The sequence below is a fragment of the Hemiscyllium ocellatum genome, chromosome 7, assembly GCF_020745735.1.
Source record: "Hemiscyllium ocellatum isolate sHemOce1 chromosome 7, sHemOce1.pat.X.cur, whole genome shotgun sequence".
In the NCBI taxonomy this organism is placed as follows: domain Eukaryota; kingdom Metazoa; phylum Chordata; class Chondrichthyes; order Orectolobiformes; family Hemiscylliidae; genus Hemiscyllium; species Hemiscyllium ocellatum.
This window is the reverse complement of record NC_083407.1, coordinates 96,962,713-96,978,658: the sequence shown is the minus strand read 5'-3', so window position 1 is coordinate 96,978,658 and position 15,946 is coordinate 96,962,713. Positions and strand designations below refer to the sequence as shown.

The 15,946-nt window shown below is 44.7% G+C and overlaps 1 protein-coding gene across 4 annotated transcripts in view; it reads right to left on the bottom strand.

Annotated features, from left to right (window-relative positions):
• Positions 1–3,524: 3,524 nt before the first annotated feature.
• The window catches only part of als2b (alsin Rho guanine nucleotide exchange factor ALS2 b), a 125,950-nt gene continuing 113,528 nt past the window's right edge, over positions 3,525–15,946 (bottom strand). For all 4 annotated transcript variants that reach the window (XM_060827540.1, XM_060827542.1, XM_060827541.1 and 1 more), the window contains 5 exons: positions 14,457–14,502; positions 12,350–12,411; positions 11,080–11,229; positions 6,897–6,993; positions 3,525–6,519 (listed from right to left, as the gene is read on the bottom strand). In XM_060827540.1, coding sequence (XP_060683523.1) covers positions 6,481–6,519; positions 6,897–6,993; positions 11,080–11,229; positions 12,350–12,411; positions 14,457–14,502 — 394 coding nt within the window. In that variant the 3' untranslated portion in view covers positions 3,525–6,480. The remainder of the gene's footprint in view (positions 6,520–6,896; positions 6,994–11,079; positions 11,230–12,349; positions 12,412–14,456; positions 14,503–15,946) is intronic.

Genomic DNA, 15,946 nt, shown 5'->3' with positions numbered 1-15,946 from the left:
GATTAAAGGGATGCAGGTATCACTAGCTGAGCCAGCATTTACCACCCAACTGAAACTGCGCTGGATACAGGGTTGATGAGCTGCCTTCTTGAACCACTGTGGTTATTAGGGGGTGGAGACACAAACAGTGCTGTTTTTGCAAGTGAGTTGCAAGATTTTGAATTTGTGACGGCCAAGTACCAAGTCAACCTAGTATGAGACTTGGAGTGGGACACATGCAGGTTTTGGTGATCAATGTTCTGACTAAGCTGTGCAGCTCCACTTTCACCACTGGGTATGCCAATTCATTGATTTCCAGTTCCAGAAATTGCTGCTGTGTATTGACCTCAGTGATTATATTGAATTTGCAGTTGGGTCTGTTCTGCTGGTGGAAAGGGATTGTGATAGCTTGAATCCATGAGCACAACAGAATAGGCCCAGTCTCCCACTTTTGGCTTAAGCCCCTGATTTTAGTAAGGAGGGTTTTGAGGGGTTGAATTTCTAGTCATCGTTTCTAGTGCTTATCTAAATGACAGGTGGTCTGTCCAGTTTTGCTCCTTTCATTTTGGCTTCTTGGCTGACTGATACGATTGAGTGTCTTGCTAGGGCAATTCCAACAGCATTTGAGAATTACCAGTACTAAAGTCAATAGCCCAAATCAAATAAGGATGGCAGATTTCTTCCCCCTCAAGGACATCAATGAATCAACAAAGGTTTCAACAATTGACTGACGTTTATCATCAGGCATAGCTTTTAATTCTAGATATTTACCAAATTCAAATTTTACCATCCTCCATCGTGGAATTCGACCTTGTGGCTGTAGAATATTCACCAAGTGTCTGGATTACTGGACTGGTACAGTTACCACAAGACCACCACCTCCCTTATCCTTTTTCTTTAGTGTTCCAAATTACACCTCACTTCCATATTGTCTCATTTTCAGACCTCTCTACAGCCTGTGTTATATGATTATCCCAGCAGGGTCCCAAGGGTACAGCCTTCTGAATTCTCAGTACTGTTTCCAAAGCCCCCAGAATCAAACCCCCTTTCTATAACACCAGTTTTTGAGACAAGCTCTGAACTCTAATTTGCTCACGGCTCAGGAAATAACCTCCAAATGATTACTATTTGTGGTTCTGCTTTTTAATTTTACCCCCAGTTGTTAATACCCACTCAACAAAAATCTTCCTTTTAATTCTACGTATGCGGTCAGTACTTATGTGGACAATGACAGCTGGATCCTTCTCCTCCTATCCCAAGCTCCTGGAGCCCAAGCTGCCTTTCACCATGGCTCAAAGCAGCCAACACAGCCTTAAGCACTCCCACTCAGACTGGTATCTATCCCCTTCTAGACTGTCCTCAACACAATTACATTACTCCCTACACTTGAACAGCCAGTACATGATAACGCTCAGTTTGCTTATCCTCACTGAAGCCCTGTTCCTCTTCATACAAAATTGCAAGAACCTCAAACCTTGTGTTAATTGCAGTGCTACATTCTGGATCCTCAAAATCTACCTCACTTTTATAGTCACAGTTTCATGTCCCAACAACAGATTAAATCTTAAGTACCTTGCATAAGGGGTGTGCCTGGCTGATATTTTGCATCATCATTGGGCACAGAAAAACCTGGAAACTATAAAGTTAAAAATCTCACAACATCAGGTTATAGTCCAACAGGTTTATTTGAAAGTACAAGCTTTTGGAGCACTGCTCCTTCGTCAGGTAGCTAGTGGGGCAGGATCACCATTCTAAGTGATTAAAGACTTAACACCAATCTAAGTTTGTTCAACACTCTGCATCAATTGTATGACACTTTGATCTTTTACTATAAATTCTGTGTCCTATGATCCTGCCCCACTAGCTACCTGATGAAAGAGCAGCGCTTTGAAAGCTTATACTTCCAAATAAACTGTTGGAATGTAACCTGGCATTGTATGATTTTTAACTTTGTCCACCCCAGTCCAAAACCAGCACCTCCACATCATTATTCCTAATCAAATATTGTCTTTTCAAATGCATGTATATCTCATCTCTAATAATCTTCTCAAGTAACTTACCTACCATCCTTACAGAGTCTGGCATAAAATGGTCCAGAAACCTATTCAACTACATTCAAGGTAGTTGTTGATTACCAGCTTCTCAAAGGTGATCAGGGATGGACAATAAAGGCTGGCCTAGCCAACAATGTTCATGTATTCTCAAAAATGATGAAAATCAAATAAATAACACAATTTAAGTCAACATTAGGAGCAAGACAGCAATAGGATTTAATATGGAAACGGGGGATCATTTCTGAATTCCAGAGAATATAGGCCTATTTACTAAAGTTGTCCTCAGGGCAATCCACCCTAGTCGTGTCTCTTATTAACAAATATAATACTCACAAGAGATTGAGTGTACTGCTTGGCAAGGGAACAGTGGGAAATGGCAATTTAGGGGAAATGGCAGAGGAGACAAGCTGCCAAGAATTCAAAATGGGTCAGTTTGAATTAATTGGGGGGGGGGGGGGGGGGGGGGGGGGGGGTGGTGGTCATTGACCATTCAGGATTTTTTAGTATTATTTATCCTAAGATGTTATCACTGACAAGGCCAACATTTGTTGCCTATCCCTTTAAAATAATGATCGAATTGCCTTCTTGGATGACTGCAGTCCATGTGATGCAGGTATACCCTCTTTTGACACTGAAGAGTGTTACAGGATTTTGGAGCAGCAAGTGAGGAAATGTTAGTACAGTTCAAGTGATATGTGGATTGAGGGGAAGTTGCACGTGGTTGTTCTTTCATCAATCTGTTGTCTTCATTCTGAGGGTTTGTAGGGTTGGAAGACATAGTCCAGAGAGGCAAGACATATTGCTGCAGTGCATCTTGTAGATGGTACTAGATACACTGCCAACGGTGACGGAGGAAATGAATGGAGGTGGTGATGGATAGCTTGCCAAATAAAGTGGGCAGCTTTGCACTGATGGTATCAAGTTTCTGGAGTGCTGTTGGAGCTGTAGTCATTCAAGTGAGTAAAGAGCATACCATCACACTCTTACTGTTTGTGCCTTGTAGAAGGGGAGTGAGAAAATGAGTCACTCAAGATAGAATTCTCAGCCTTGGACCTGCTCTGAACAGTTGAGGGATTGTAAGGGCCAGATGTGAAAGAGAGAGGAGGAACACAAATGTCAGACTGAAGATGGTAGAGACTATGAAATCAACTGAAATGAGAGGGTGGAGTTGGTATTTGCGTGGAATCTGGTTTGAACTAAAAATGGAAAGTGGAAGAAGGCAAATTCCAGTTTGCATGACCTGAGGGATAGGGGGAATGCTTTCATGTGAAAGTGGAGAGGATAAAGTGAATTGTTAAAGAAATTTTCAAAATTATCTGTTGAAAATGCAAATTATTCTGTTTTTCCCTCTTATAAAGGAACATTTAACTGTGAAGGTGAAAACTGCTCACAACTATCAGGGCACACATAACCTTTATGTAATGACTATGTCACATCAGCTGTACGTGAAGGAGACAAAATGAATTGCAGGTACAAAATAAAGGTGCCTGAGGAGGCGCGAGTTCCATTTTATTGCAGCCATTGTGGATCACAATAATCCAATATACTGTGAAACACAATATACAATGTCAGTTTTAAAACAATTCTCTGTACACATTTTAGATTTATATTCAATCTCTTCAATGTTTTCACAAGACTACAAAATATTAAACCTTTTATTAATAAATAGAATACTGCAATATGAGTGTGACAATATTTTACAGGACCGAATCTGTAAAGCACTCTCAATGCAGCAGTATCAAAGGCAGGGTTCATGACCCTGAGATTCTTCATGTGCTTCAGAATTACTTGCATGTCCTGATCAAAGTATTATGAGGGACTTTCTTTTAATTATCTGACTCCGTCTTCGGGACCATCTTCTCATTATGTCTCAACTGAAAGATGGCACTTCCAGGAGTGCAACACTCCCTCAGAACCAGTGTGTCAACCTGGATCATGGACTCCAGTGCGGGGTCTGACCCTTAATCTTAAGGGTCTGAAGTGAATAAGCTACCCACTAAACCCCACAGCCAATGAAAGAGTTACAACAATGATTCTTCAATGCTCTGGCCCATTTATCAAAGGGTTAACAGGATTATAGAAAATACAGCTTGGGAGGCAGAAGTGGAGAGGAGCAAAATGTTACAGGAATTAATCATTAAAACGTCCTACAGACCTCAAGCAATGACTGGCCATCGGAAATGCAGAGAGCAGGTGGGAAGCAAGCTGTGCAGGAAGCTTAAACAGGCAAAATGGCCTTATACATAATGTAAGTCACCCACACTGCCCCTTGTGCCTATCCTTAAGCAAAGATTCCACATCCCATGTCTCTCACTGACAGGGCACTTAAATAAAGAGTGAGAGAATCATTTAGTGTTCCCTTTCACAACTCAACATGCGCGCAGATCACAAGAGAACACAACCTACTCTCAATGGGAAGCCAGTTTATATTGAAACACTTTGGGCAGCCTGTCATCCCAGAGGGGAATTTAACCTTCTCACGTTCCTATCTCCATCTGCATACAGCAGATACCCTGTTCCCCTAGTGGAGGCTGAAATCACATGATTCCTGGACAATCACAAAATGTACATGGGTTTGCAATGCAGAGGTACCTCAAGAAGAGCTGTGACCTTGACAGGGTCAGCGTCATCCCCATCCCCATCCATCTCAGGGAAATCGGATACCTCAGAGAGTACAAGGGACAGAGTAATACATTTCCAGTGCTGCATCTTTTACTCTAGATCTATATTCCACATTTACGTGTCAAGTGACAGCATTAGACACTGATCCATCGCATTTGGAGCAGTGTGTGGAGGTCAGATGGCCAGTCACAGGAAAGAGATCACTGGTTTTCAAAAGGGACAGACACGGAGGGGGAAATCTAAAAATGAGGCAAAACTGGAATTTTAGAGCAGATAGAGAAAGGAATTTCAGAATTATCAAGTGAATTTGTACAGATGACTCAGGAAGACACACATTTGATGATTCTGAAAATGGTGAAAGAAACAGCAGGAATATAAAAAGAAATCGGACCTCAGCTGATGTCAACACAGTGAAAAAGTGGCAACTGACATCTGGAATTAATCAAAACGCCCTTTGAACAATGAAGCCCCAAGAAGTGCCACAGCTTTGTTTAGTGGGCAAAACAAAGAGGGTTTGAGGTGAATCCAAGTGGGACAGGGTTTCAAATCTCTTTTACAATTATTACCCATGTTTCCCTAGATGTGCTCAAAGAAATGAAAGGGAGGAATAATGAAGATCAGAAACCACAGGCAGAAGGAAGTCCCAACTCAATCAACCAGTCACAATTACAAATAAAAACAACTGGAATTTGTAGAAACTAATGGAAATGACATGGCTCCCCATTAATTTATAGGTGAATTTCACAGCCTCACAATCCTCTAAGGCTGCTTGTTACTTTTCCAAAATATCTTATATAATCCTATAACTTTTTTGATGCTGAACCATGTACTTACCATGATTCCTCTGTGACAGTGTCCCCCACTGCCCACATCATCCCATACCAGACCAACCATTGAACATAGTCTATCTAACCTCACCCATCTTCTGTTCTAATGAAAACAGTTCTGATTTTTCAAGTTTTGTCAATTCACCAAACCACACAGCTTCCTAATGAAGCTAATTCACTCATGTCTCAACATCCTTCCTGTGTGTGGAGCTCAGAAACTGTACACACTTCTCCAATTGTGGTCTCATTAACGTGCCATTACATTGTTGTCTTTCCTGAACTCCTAAAGTGTGCAGGCATAGTTTCCCTCCACCTCTGTCCCTACTCAACAGGTGAAATGAGGGGGTTCCAGGAGACTGAGAAATAGCAGTGCCACATGTCTCTAATATTCAGTGTAATAGCAGACAGAATTATGTCCCCAAACACTGGAACAATTCTCTGTACTCACTTTCCAATTAGTCTATTCTGCAACAACACAAATACATTGTCAGTCATTTCATTTCTTAATTTTGGTGCATTGTTACTCTAGGATAAGTCCTAACCAATTTTCTTTTGTTATCCAATGAAACACCATATAAATAAATTTCATGTGAAATAAGCTGTAAAGTTAACCTCAGTTGTTCAGATTTAAAACTTTTCAGGTCAAATTCCGTCACTGTGGGAGTGTACACCCAGGCAAAAGTATTCAGGTGCACGCGAGGTTGGAAGCAAATGTGGGAGGTTGAGCAAATGTGTGTGCAAGGAAGGTAAAGAAGGTGGGTGAATAAGTGTGCAAGGCAGGGAAGAGAGATGAGCAAAATGAGCATCTGAATGAGAACACAACTCTGAGGGATCTCGGGAGTGAGTGGGAATGACAGAACACGGTCAAGACCAAATCGGGCTTGTCTCTAACTGGGTGCTCGAATGCACCACATCTGCATCCACAGGCCAGCCATCCAAATGTTGCACAATCCATTTGAGTCAGAGGAAGGGAATGGAGAGGAAAGGTCTGTGTTGTCCTATGTTAGCTTCTCATGTTGAATTTGATAATAGCAGGCCTGCAGATCAATACAAACAATATTAAATTGTTAGTGAAAAGCATTTTACATTTTATTGCAAATACTGCCTTGTCCCTTGTTCCAATGGTTTGCACAGAGCTTGCATGGGTCGCTTCTTAACACAGCTTTCTAGCAGTGCATGAATCCAGGCAGCACATTCAGTGTGACCCACGTTCTTCCTCTCCCAGCAACCCATTCCTGCGTTCCTTCTCAGCAACCTGTCCCCTTCCTCCCAGTGTTCTGTTCCTCCTTCCCTGAGCCCAGCAATCTATTCCCTCCCTCCCCCAGCAACATACTCCCATCCTTCCCTCCCTCTCCAAGTGACAATCCCTCTTTTCCTCCCTCATCCCCAAGTACTGCATTTGTCCCATACTAACCTTCAGGGTGGTGAACATGATCCCCTGTTCTCCGTGCTGGACTGAAGGATCCATCAGATCTTCAATCAGATGAACCTCTGAGCCCAAATTCCTGATCCTATGGTAAAAGAATGCAACTTTATGTTAGAAAGCAATTTTTAGCCTTTCCCAAAATGATGCACGAGTGATGTCCGACCAGAAGGGAAGTTAAACTAGGCAATAAAAGTTTCAGAAGGATATATCATGGCTGGTGAGTCATTTGGAGTTAGTTGTCTGGCTGTGCATATGGAATTGTCCTGAGGGAGCTGTGGTGGGGGCATGTGCTTGCACATGTAAAACAGCTGAAGTTTCAGTCTTGATTCAGTGAATAGACAGGCAGGAGGCTGTAACAACACAGCAAGCCAGGCAGCATCAGGAGGTGGAGAAGTCAGCATTTCAAGTGTAACCCTTTTTCAAAACTTCTCCACCTCCTGATGCTGCCTGGCTTCCTGTGTTCTTCCAGCTCCTGCTTATCTACCTTTGGTTCCAACATCTGCAGTTTTTTTTGTCTCTGACCAAGTTTGATTCAGTGAGCAGCAATCACCTCAATCCCTGAATGAGATGGTTATAAGTTCAAGTCCCATTCCAGATATTCAACCACACAATCCTGGCTGAGGCTATAATGTAGTACCGGGGGTATGCTGCACTGAAGACGGCATCCTACAGATGACCATTGAACCAAGACCCATGTGTGCCTTTTTAGCTGGATGTAAAAGGGATCCTGTGGTATCATTTGAAGAGGAAGAGGAGTGTTCTTCCTGGTGCCCTGGCCAATATTTATCCCTTGCACAACATTACAAAAACAGATTCCGGATCAATATCACAATGATATTTGTGGGAACTTATCATGAATAAATTGGCTTCTGCATTTATTACTTAACAAGTGATTTCATTTCAGAAGTACTTTATTGGCATTTGAGTACTTTGAGATATCCTGAAATTGCCAAAGGTGCAACAAGAATGCAAGTCTTTCTTTTTCTCAGCGTTGAAAGGGTGACTGACTGCTAGAGTGGCCAAGGGGTACAAAGTACATCAGTCGGGCTTTCTGCAGTTAATCACTGCTGTGTGACTGTGTCAGGTAAGGAAGGGTTTGAAGGACTGGGAGGATGCCTGCTCAATGGATGTGGGTCCTGCCAGAGGCTTGTGAACAGGATCGTACAACGTAGTGATGTCCCACTGTCTTGCCCATATTTACACCCAGGGCACACAAGGTTTGAGCAGTTGGGTAGGGACGGGACAGTTTCTTGAAGAATAGTGCTGCCATTTTTACACTGAGGAGAGGAAACGTGTACAATCTCCACCAGCCTAAGCACTTCTCACACTCCTCCCAGACCAAGTGCACATACCTGATAAAGATCAAGAATTTATTGGGTGGGAATTAGGGTGGGAGTGAACACAAACCAAATCACTTTCCAGGGATTCTAGTGCAAGTCAGCAAAAACAGCTGAACAAACCTAGTTTTTTTTCCTACCCCAGCTCAGAATCGCACAGCAGCACTTTACATGAAGGGAGGCATCAGAAGCTCCTTGGGTACAACCTCCACTCCCGGCACATTCCCCTGCAACCGCAAGAAATGCAAAACTTGCGCCCACATCTCCCCCCTTACTTCCCTCCAAGGCCCCAAGGGATCCTTCCATATCCACCACAAGTCATTGGGTACAAAATAGCGTGGGATGGTATTGTATTGTACCAATCATTTGATATTTTGCAAGGAGGCTTGGTTTTCGAGTTGACAACTAACTGCAGACAAAACAGATTTCTGAGATGAGAGAAGACTATGATGTGGGTGTAAGTGTGATTTGCACAGAAAGGGAAAAGCGCAGCAGGTCAGGCAGCATCCAAGGAGCAGGAAAGTTGACGTTTTGGGCATGAGCCCTTCTTCAGGAATGAGGAAAGTGTGTCCAGCAGGCTAAGATAAACCGCCGCAACCTCTCCAACCCTCTCACCCACTTCATCCTCTCACCCTCAGAACGTGCAGCCCTCCACTCCCTCCGTTCCAACCCCAACCTTACTATCAAACTGGCAGACAAGGGAGGCGCGGTAGTAATTTGGCGCACTGACCTTTACACTGTGGAGGCTAAACGCCAGCTCGCGGACACCTCCTCCTACTGTCCCCTTGACCATGAACCCACCTCCCACCACCAAACCATCATCTCCAAGACCATCCATAACCTCATCACCTCAGAGGATCTCCCATTCACAGCCTCCAACCTCATAGTCCCACAACCCCGCACCACCTGTTTCTACCATCTACCCAAAATCCACAAACCTGACTGCTCCGGCCGACCCATTGTCTCAGCCTGCTCCTGCCCCATCGAATTCATCTCTGCATACCTCGACACAGTCCTGTCCCACTTAGTCCAAGAACTCCCCACCTACGTTCGGGACACTACCCACACCCTCCACCTCCTCCATGATTGTCACTTCCTCGGTCCCCAACACCTTATCTTCACCATGGACATCCAGTCCCTGTACACCTCCATCCCCCATCACGATGGACTCAAAGCCCTCCGCTTCTTCCTTTCCCGCCGCACCAACCAGTACCCTTCCACTGACACCCTCCTTTGACTGACTGAACTGGTCCTCACCCTGAATAACTTCTCTTTCCAATCCTCCCACTTCCTCCAAACCAAAGGAATAGCCATGGGCACCCGCATGGGCCCCAGCCATGCCTGCCTCTTCGTACGATATGTGGAACAGTCCATCTTCCGCAGCTACACTGGCACCACCCCCCACCTTTTCCTCTGCTACATCAATGACTGTATCAGCGCTGCCTCGTGCTCCAACGAGGAGGTTGAATAGTTCATCCACTTTACCAACACCTTCCACCCTGACCTCAAATTTACCTGGACCATCTCAGACTCCTCCCGCCCCTTCCTAGATCTTTCCATTTCTATCTCGAACGACCGAATCAGCACGACATCTACTATAAGCCGACCGACTCCCACAGCTACCTAGACTACACCTCTCCCCACCCTGCCCCCTGTAAAAACGCTATCCCATATTCCCAATTCCTTCGTCTCTGCTGCATCTGCTCCCAGGAGGACCAGTTCCAATACTGAACAACCCAGATGGCCTCCTTCTTCAAAGACCACAATTTCCCCCCAGATGTGATCAACGATGCCCTCCACCGCATCTCCTCCGCCCTTGAGCTCCACCCCTCCAATCACCACCAGGACAGAACCCCACTGGTCCTCACCTACCACCCAACCAACCGCCATATACATCGTATCATCCGTCGTCATTTCCACCTCCTCCAAACGGACCCCACCACCAGGGATATATTTCCCTTCCCTTCCCTCCCCTCCCTTCCCCTATCAGCGTTCCGAAAAGACCACTCCCTCCGTGACTCCCTCGTCAGGTCTACACCCCCCACCAACCCAACCTCCACTCCCCGCACCTTCCCCTGCAACCACAAGAAATGCAAAACTTGCGCCCACACCTCCACACTCACTTCCCTCCAAGGCCCCAGGGTTTCCTTCCATATCCGCCACAAGTTCACCTGCACCTCCATACACATTATTTACTGCATCCGCTGCACCCGATGTGGCCTCCTCTATATTGGGGAGACAGGCCGCCTACTTGCGGAATGTTTCAGAGAACACCTCTGGGACACCCGGACTGACCAATCAACCCAACCACCCCGTGGCTCAACACTTCAACTCCCCCTCCCACTCCACCAAGGACATGCAGGTCCTTGGACTCCTCCATCGCCAAACCATGGCAACACGACGGTTGGAGGAAGAGCGCCTCATCTTCCGCCTGGGAACCCTCCAGCCACAAGGGATGAACTCAGATTTCTCCAGTTTCCTCATTTCCCCTCCTCCCCACCTTGTCTCAGTCAAATCCCTCGAACTCAGCACCACCTTCCAAACCTGCAATCTTCTTCCTAACGTCTCCGCCCCCACCCCGGCCTATCACCCTCACCTTAACCTCCTTCCACCTATTGCTTTTCCAACGCCCCTCCCCACCTTTTATCTTAGCCTGCTAGACACACTTTCCTCATTCCTGTAGAAGGGCTCATGCCCAAAACGTCGACTCTCCTGCTCCTTGAATGCTGCCTGACCTGCTGTGCTTTTCCAGCAACACATTTCCAGCATCTGCAGTCCTCACTTTCTCCTTTGTTAAGAAAGGGGCTACTTAGAGAATTGAAAAGCACTCTCACCTAGCTCGAAGCACCACGTACAGGAAGACAGGAAAGAGATCATCCATGGACCAAAGAAAGTCTTCTTGCAGCATAGTCAGGACCTCCTGTGTGATCTCCTCAAAGGTCTGCTGGATAACATTCAGCTTGTCAGCTGGTGTGAAGGTTGTGCTGTTGGGAGAAAAGGCAGTTTTTCATAACCAGCAGGTCCTGGGAATGTAACTCTGCCATGATTCATGACATTTTGCAATGGAAACCAGTCCAGAAGGAGACCACGTTGGTAGATGACCGGAGGAAGCCTCTTGGCCCATTTTCACTCACAACTCGCTGCCTAAAAGAAACATTTGAAATTCTACAACCCCCTCTCCAATTCAACAAATATTTTAAATTGTCTAGCTATGACCTTCCTGTCAGTGGAAATCATTTCTCTACATTTTTCTCACATTGAAGATCTCGACTAAAACTCCTACTTACTGCATCACGGAGAGCAATCCCTGCTTCTCTAATCTCTCCAGGTAAACTGAACTCTTTCAACCCTGGTTCCATTCTAATATAATGCCAGTCTTTCACAAAGCCTCAAACATTGCTGTTTTAACTGTTTCATGATGATAGTGTAATGATGAGATCACAGGGTTAGTAACCAAAAGACTGTGGCTATTGCTCGAAGGATATAATGTTATGATCTTGGCTGATAAGATCAGAGAAGCCATATTAAAGAGAGCGAAATCTGGCTGATTGTGAACCATGGAGCCCCAAACTGTAAAATCAGAAGTGCTCACATGAGGCTGTCAATGTGGCTTTAAGAGAACATGGATTTGTTTTTACATCAGAAAAAAGGTCTCTGTCTCGCTCTATGAATTTGAGTTACTTTGAGTTAGTCCTCTGGCTGTGTGTGTTGAACTGTACTGAGGGAGTTGTGGTGGGGTCATGTGTGCACACGTGGAACAGTCAAAATTTCAGCCTCAACTCTGAGTAGTGACTTCCGAACAAAAAAAAACACTTAATTTTTTGCCTTCATAACATATCCAACCTTGTTAACTGTACATTCGGATTCAGGCAGCAGTACTGACACAAGAGCTAAAGGTTACACGTTATTTAAACTCCCACCGTTACTTAACACAGTTTCCTCATCCGGTGAGGTGATAAAGTCTAGCTGTGTCAACTAACTTAAGAGATGTTAGACACAGTGAACTGCATTTAATGTACTGAAGTCCATCAGTCTTGTTCCTCTTTATACAACATCTCACAAACCCTCGGGATATTTGGGCAGCGAAGTATGTACTTGATTTACCTGATCTGCTGTAAACTTTCAATAGCAGAAGCGTAGCAAACATCCTTTGTGACAGATTGTACCTGGGAAGGATGAACCAGACATCATTACAAGGAAGAGGGAGAAACTGTGCCAGCTGTATAAATCTCAGGGAATGGTTAGATGGGAAGAAAGACTGGTTGGTGAAGGTCAGTCGGCATAGCTAACATCCTCTCTATGCTCAACTACTGGGTCAGTGCAGAGTATCTTCCCACACCTCATGCTACAACTAGTCAATGCTCTGGTCAAATAGCTTTTGCTGAAGACTGGACATGGAGGAGACAAGGCTGGAATGAAGTGAAGGGCATGGTGGGCACAAGCTTTGGTGATTGTATCAGGATTAGTAGCAAATTCACAGCTGGGAAACAAATGGATTGGAAACGTACAAGGGATAAGATGTCAGAGCTGGGAAAGCGACAGTTTCACATTCCTTTCACAGACTGACTCTGTGAGCTCGCATCGCTAATCTTCATGTTACTCAGGTCTGTCGTGCTATCTTTCCCAGAGGGCCCGGTTGTGAAAGATCCATATTAACAAGAGTTCAATCTCCCTCTGGCTAACATTCAAAGATTACACTCCCTAGGTTCAGATTTCTGGTTAGAATTAAAGTTAGATTTCCAATGTGAATTCAACCTCCTCTTTACATTTAGCTGTGACTGAACATCAGGCAATGAGCAGGTTATCTGTGGAATCTGACTGAAGATCTGACTGTTGTCTCCAAAGAAAGAATCTAATTTTGACTACAACTGGCAATGCACAGACTGGAGTCAACAAAAGGATCTGTTGCATTGGACTGAAAGGCATTTGCAGACAGAATCTGTGTTTGTACAGTCATAGAGATCAACAGCACAGAAAAAAAGCCCTTCAGCCCATCACACCCACGCCTATCAAAAACAACTACTTAACTATTCTAATTCCAGCTAGCCAGCACTTGGCCCATAGCAACGTATGCTTGTCATTGCAAGTACACATCTGAAATATTTCTTAAATATTATGAGTGTTTTTGACTGCATCTTAAAGTCAATGATTTCCAGATTCCCACCACCTCCTGAATGCAATTTTTTTTCCTTCCATCTCCTCTGACCCTTCAGCCCATTACCTTAAATTTATGTCCCATTCACTGATCCCTCCATCTAGAGAGAAGTTTCTTCTTGTCTACCCTGCCTATACCCCACATAATTTTGCAACTCCGTTTCGTCCACCCTCTCAACTTCCTCTACTCCAAAGACGAGGCACAGTGGCTCAGTGGCTAGCACTGCTGCCTCACAGCACCATGGTCCCAGATTCGATTCCAGCCTTGGGTGACTGTGTGAAGTTTGCACATTCTCCCTGTGTCTGCATGGGTTTCCTCCGGGGGGTGCTCCGGTTTCCACCCACAGTCCAAAAATGTGCAGGCCAGGTGGATTGGCCATGCTATATTGTCCATAGTGTTAAGTGCATTAGTCAGAGGGAAATGGGTCTGGGTGGATTACTCTTCAGAGGGTTGGTGTGGACTTGTTGGGCTGAAGGGCCTGTTTCCACACTGTAGGGAATCTAATCTAATCAAGACAACCCCAATCGGTCTAATCCCTCTTCATAACTGAAATACTCCAGTCCAGGACATATCCAGGTAAATCTCCTTTACACCCTTTCCAATGCAATCATATCCCTCCAAACATGCACCTATACCACTTCCAAGTTGTAAAATAGAACATGTTGTTGAAGTCTACCATATAGTATTTCAGTAGAATACACCTACAGACGGAAGGTTATTTGAGCCTGGGGGAAATCACTGTTGAATAGATCGAAGGGTGTCAAGGTTTGATTCTTGGAATTCAGTTTGTCGATGTCAGTGTAGTTATTTCACTGGTTACAGGAGGCCTCCCTAACCAAGAATGAGGAAAGGAGAATGGCAGTCGGACAGTCTGTCACTCATGTCTGCATTTCTGTGAAGCTCACTTTGATACGTTATTGCAAACCTCATTATTAATCACTGCCCCGAGAGGGTAGAGGAGACCAATAAGACGAGGAAAAAGGGGAAGGGGAAATGGAGAAGATAATAAAAGTGGAAGGGAGAATTGAGCAATATGAAGAAATGTAGTGTCTATACCTCCATCTTTTCTCCAAGTATACAGACAGTGACAGGCCAAAACTTCCTGAAAATTAAAACCAGAAGAAAACGGGTTAAAACTCACGAGATGTGGTAAGCATCATCAATGCAAGCTAAGCCATAGTAGACCACATGACTATGAACATGAACAGCATATCTGCACACTTGAGCCAGTGATCATTCAAGGAAGAAACTATTACAATCCAGTCCTCTGTCAGTCTGCATACAATAGTCACTGTCAAAAAGTGTGGGTCTGGAAAAGCACAGCAGGTCAGGGAAGTCGATGTTTTGGACATAAGCCCTTTATCAGGAATGGGTTAGGCCTGAAACATTGACTCTCCTGCTCCTTGGATGTTGCCTGACCAGCTGTGCTTTTCTAGTGCCACACTTTTTTGACTCTGATTTCCAATATCTGCAGTCCTCACTTTCTCCATACATTGAGAGTTGAAGGATGCTGTGTCCAGTGACCAGAGGTATTATGGTGTAAATCCTTAAAAAGGACACAGCTAGGTAAATACAGCACAGGGTTCCCTCTATAATATACAACTGAACACTCCCAGGGCAGTGACAGAACTAGTTACTTCCTCAGAAAGAGGATGATTTTCTTCCGCTCCATTGCCTTTTGAGATGGCTGATAGTCCAATGCATGATCTGCAGACTCTGCCACATGTGGGGTTGGCAGGTGCTGTTTGGAGGGTCAGGTGCAGGTGATTTTTGGAGGTTCCTGTACTCTGTCTAATGCCTCAACTCCATTCTTGCACATTATCAAAACCATCTTTCCATGTCTTCAATGTTTTCTTAAATGACTTCATCAGTTTGTCACAAGCCAAGGACTCCCAAGAATTGGTAGGGATACTTTGAGAATATTGCTCAAGCACTTCCATGGTCCTCATAACAGTTACCTTTCGTGACTGAATTCCCAGTACAGCAGTTGTTTCAGGTGGGTGATGTCTGACACATGAATAACGTGGAGCTGGTTTGAAGTGACGAACACCTCCACACTGACCACGCTGGTTTGGGAAGAGGACAATGGACTGCTATTCTTGCTGCTCGATTTGAAGGATCGCAAGAAAGCATCACTAGTGGTACTCCTCCAGAACCTTCAGGTCTCCATGGTAAGTTATCCAAATCTCTGGAGTATCCAGTAAGCCATGACCTTAGGCTTAGGTTTGATACAGAGTGAAGCTCCCTCTCTGCTGTCCTCGTCAAACACGCTCAGAGTTGTACAGTTTGGCATCAATTCTAACCTGATTTCTCTAACCCATTATGGACTTTTTGAAATTATACAAGTCATATGCTAGTCTTGGCAAGAGGAATTTGGAATCCCTGATGCTATGACTTCGGAGACAGTAGGAGAAACAATTAGCCAAGTCAGGGTTCAAAACAATGAGGACAAGGCGAGGCCCATGCACCAAACACTCACTGCACTGGCATTCAGCATCTCACAGAAGGTTCAGGTTCGGCATACTGGCTAGTCACCATCAGCTATG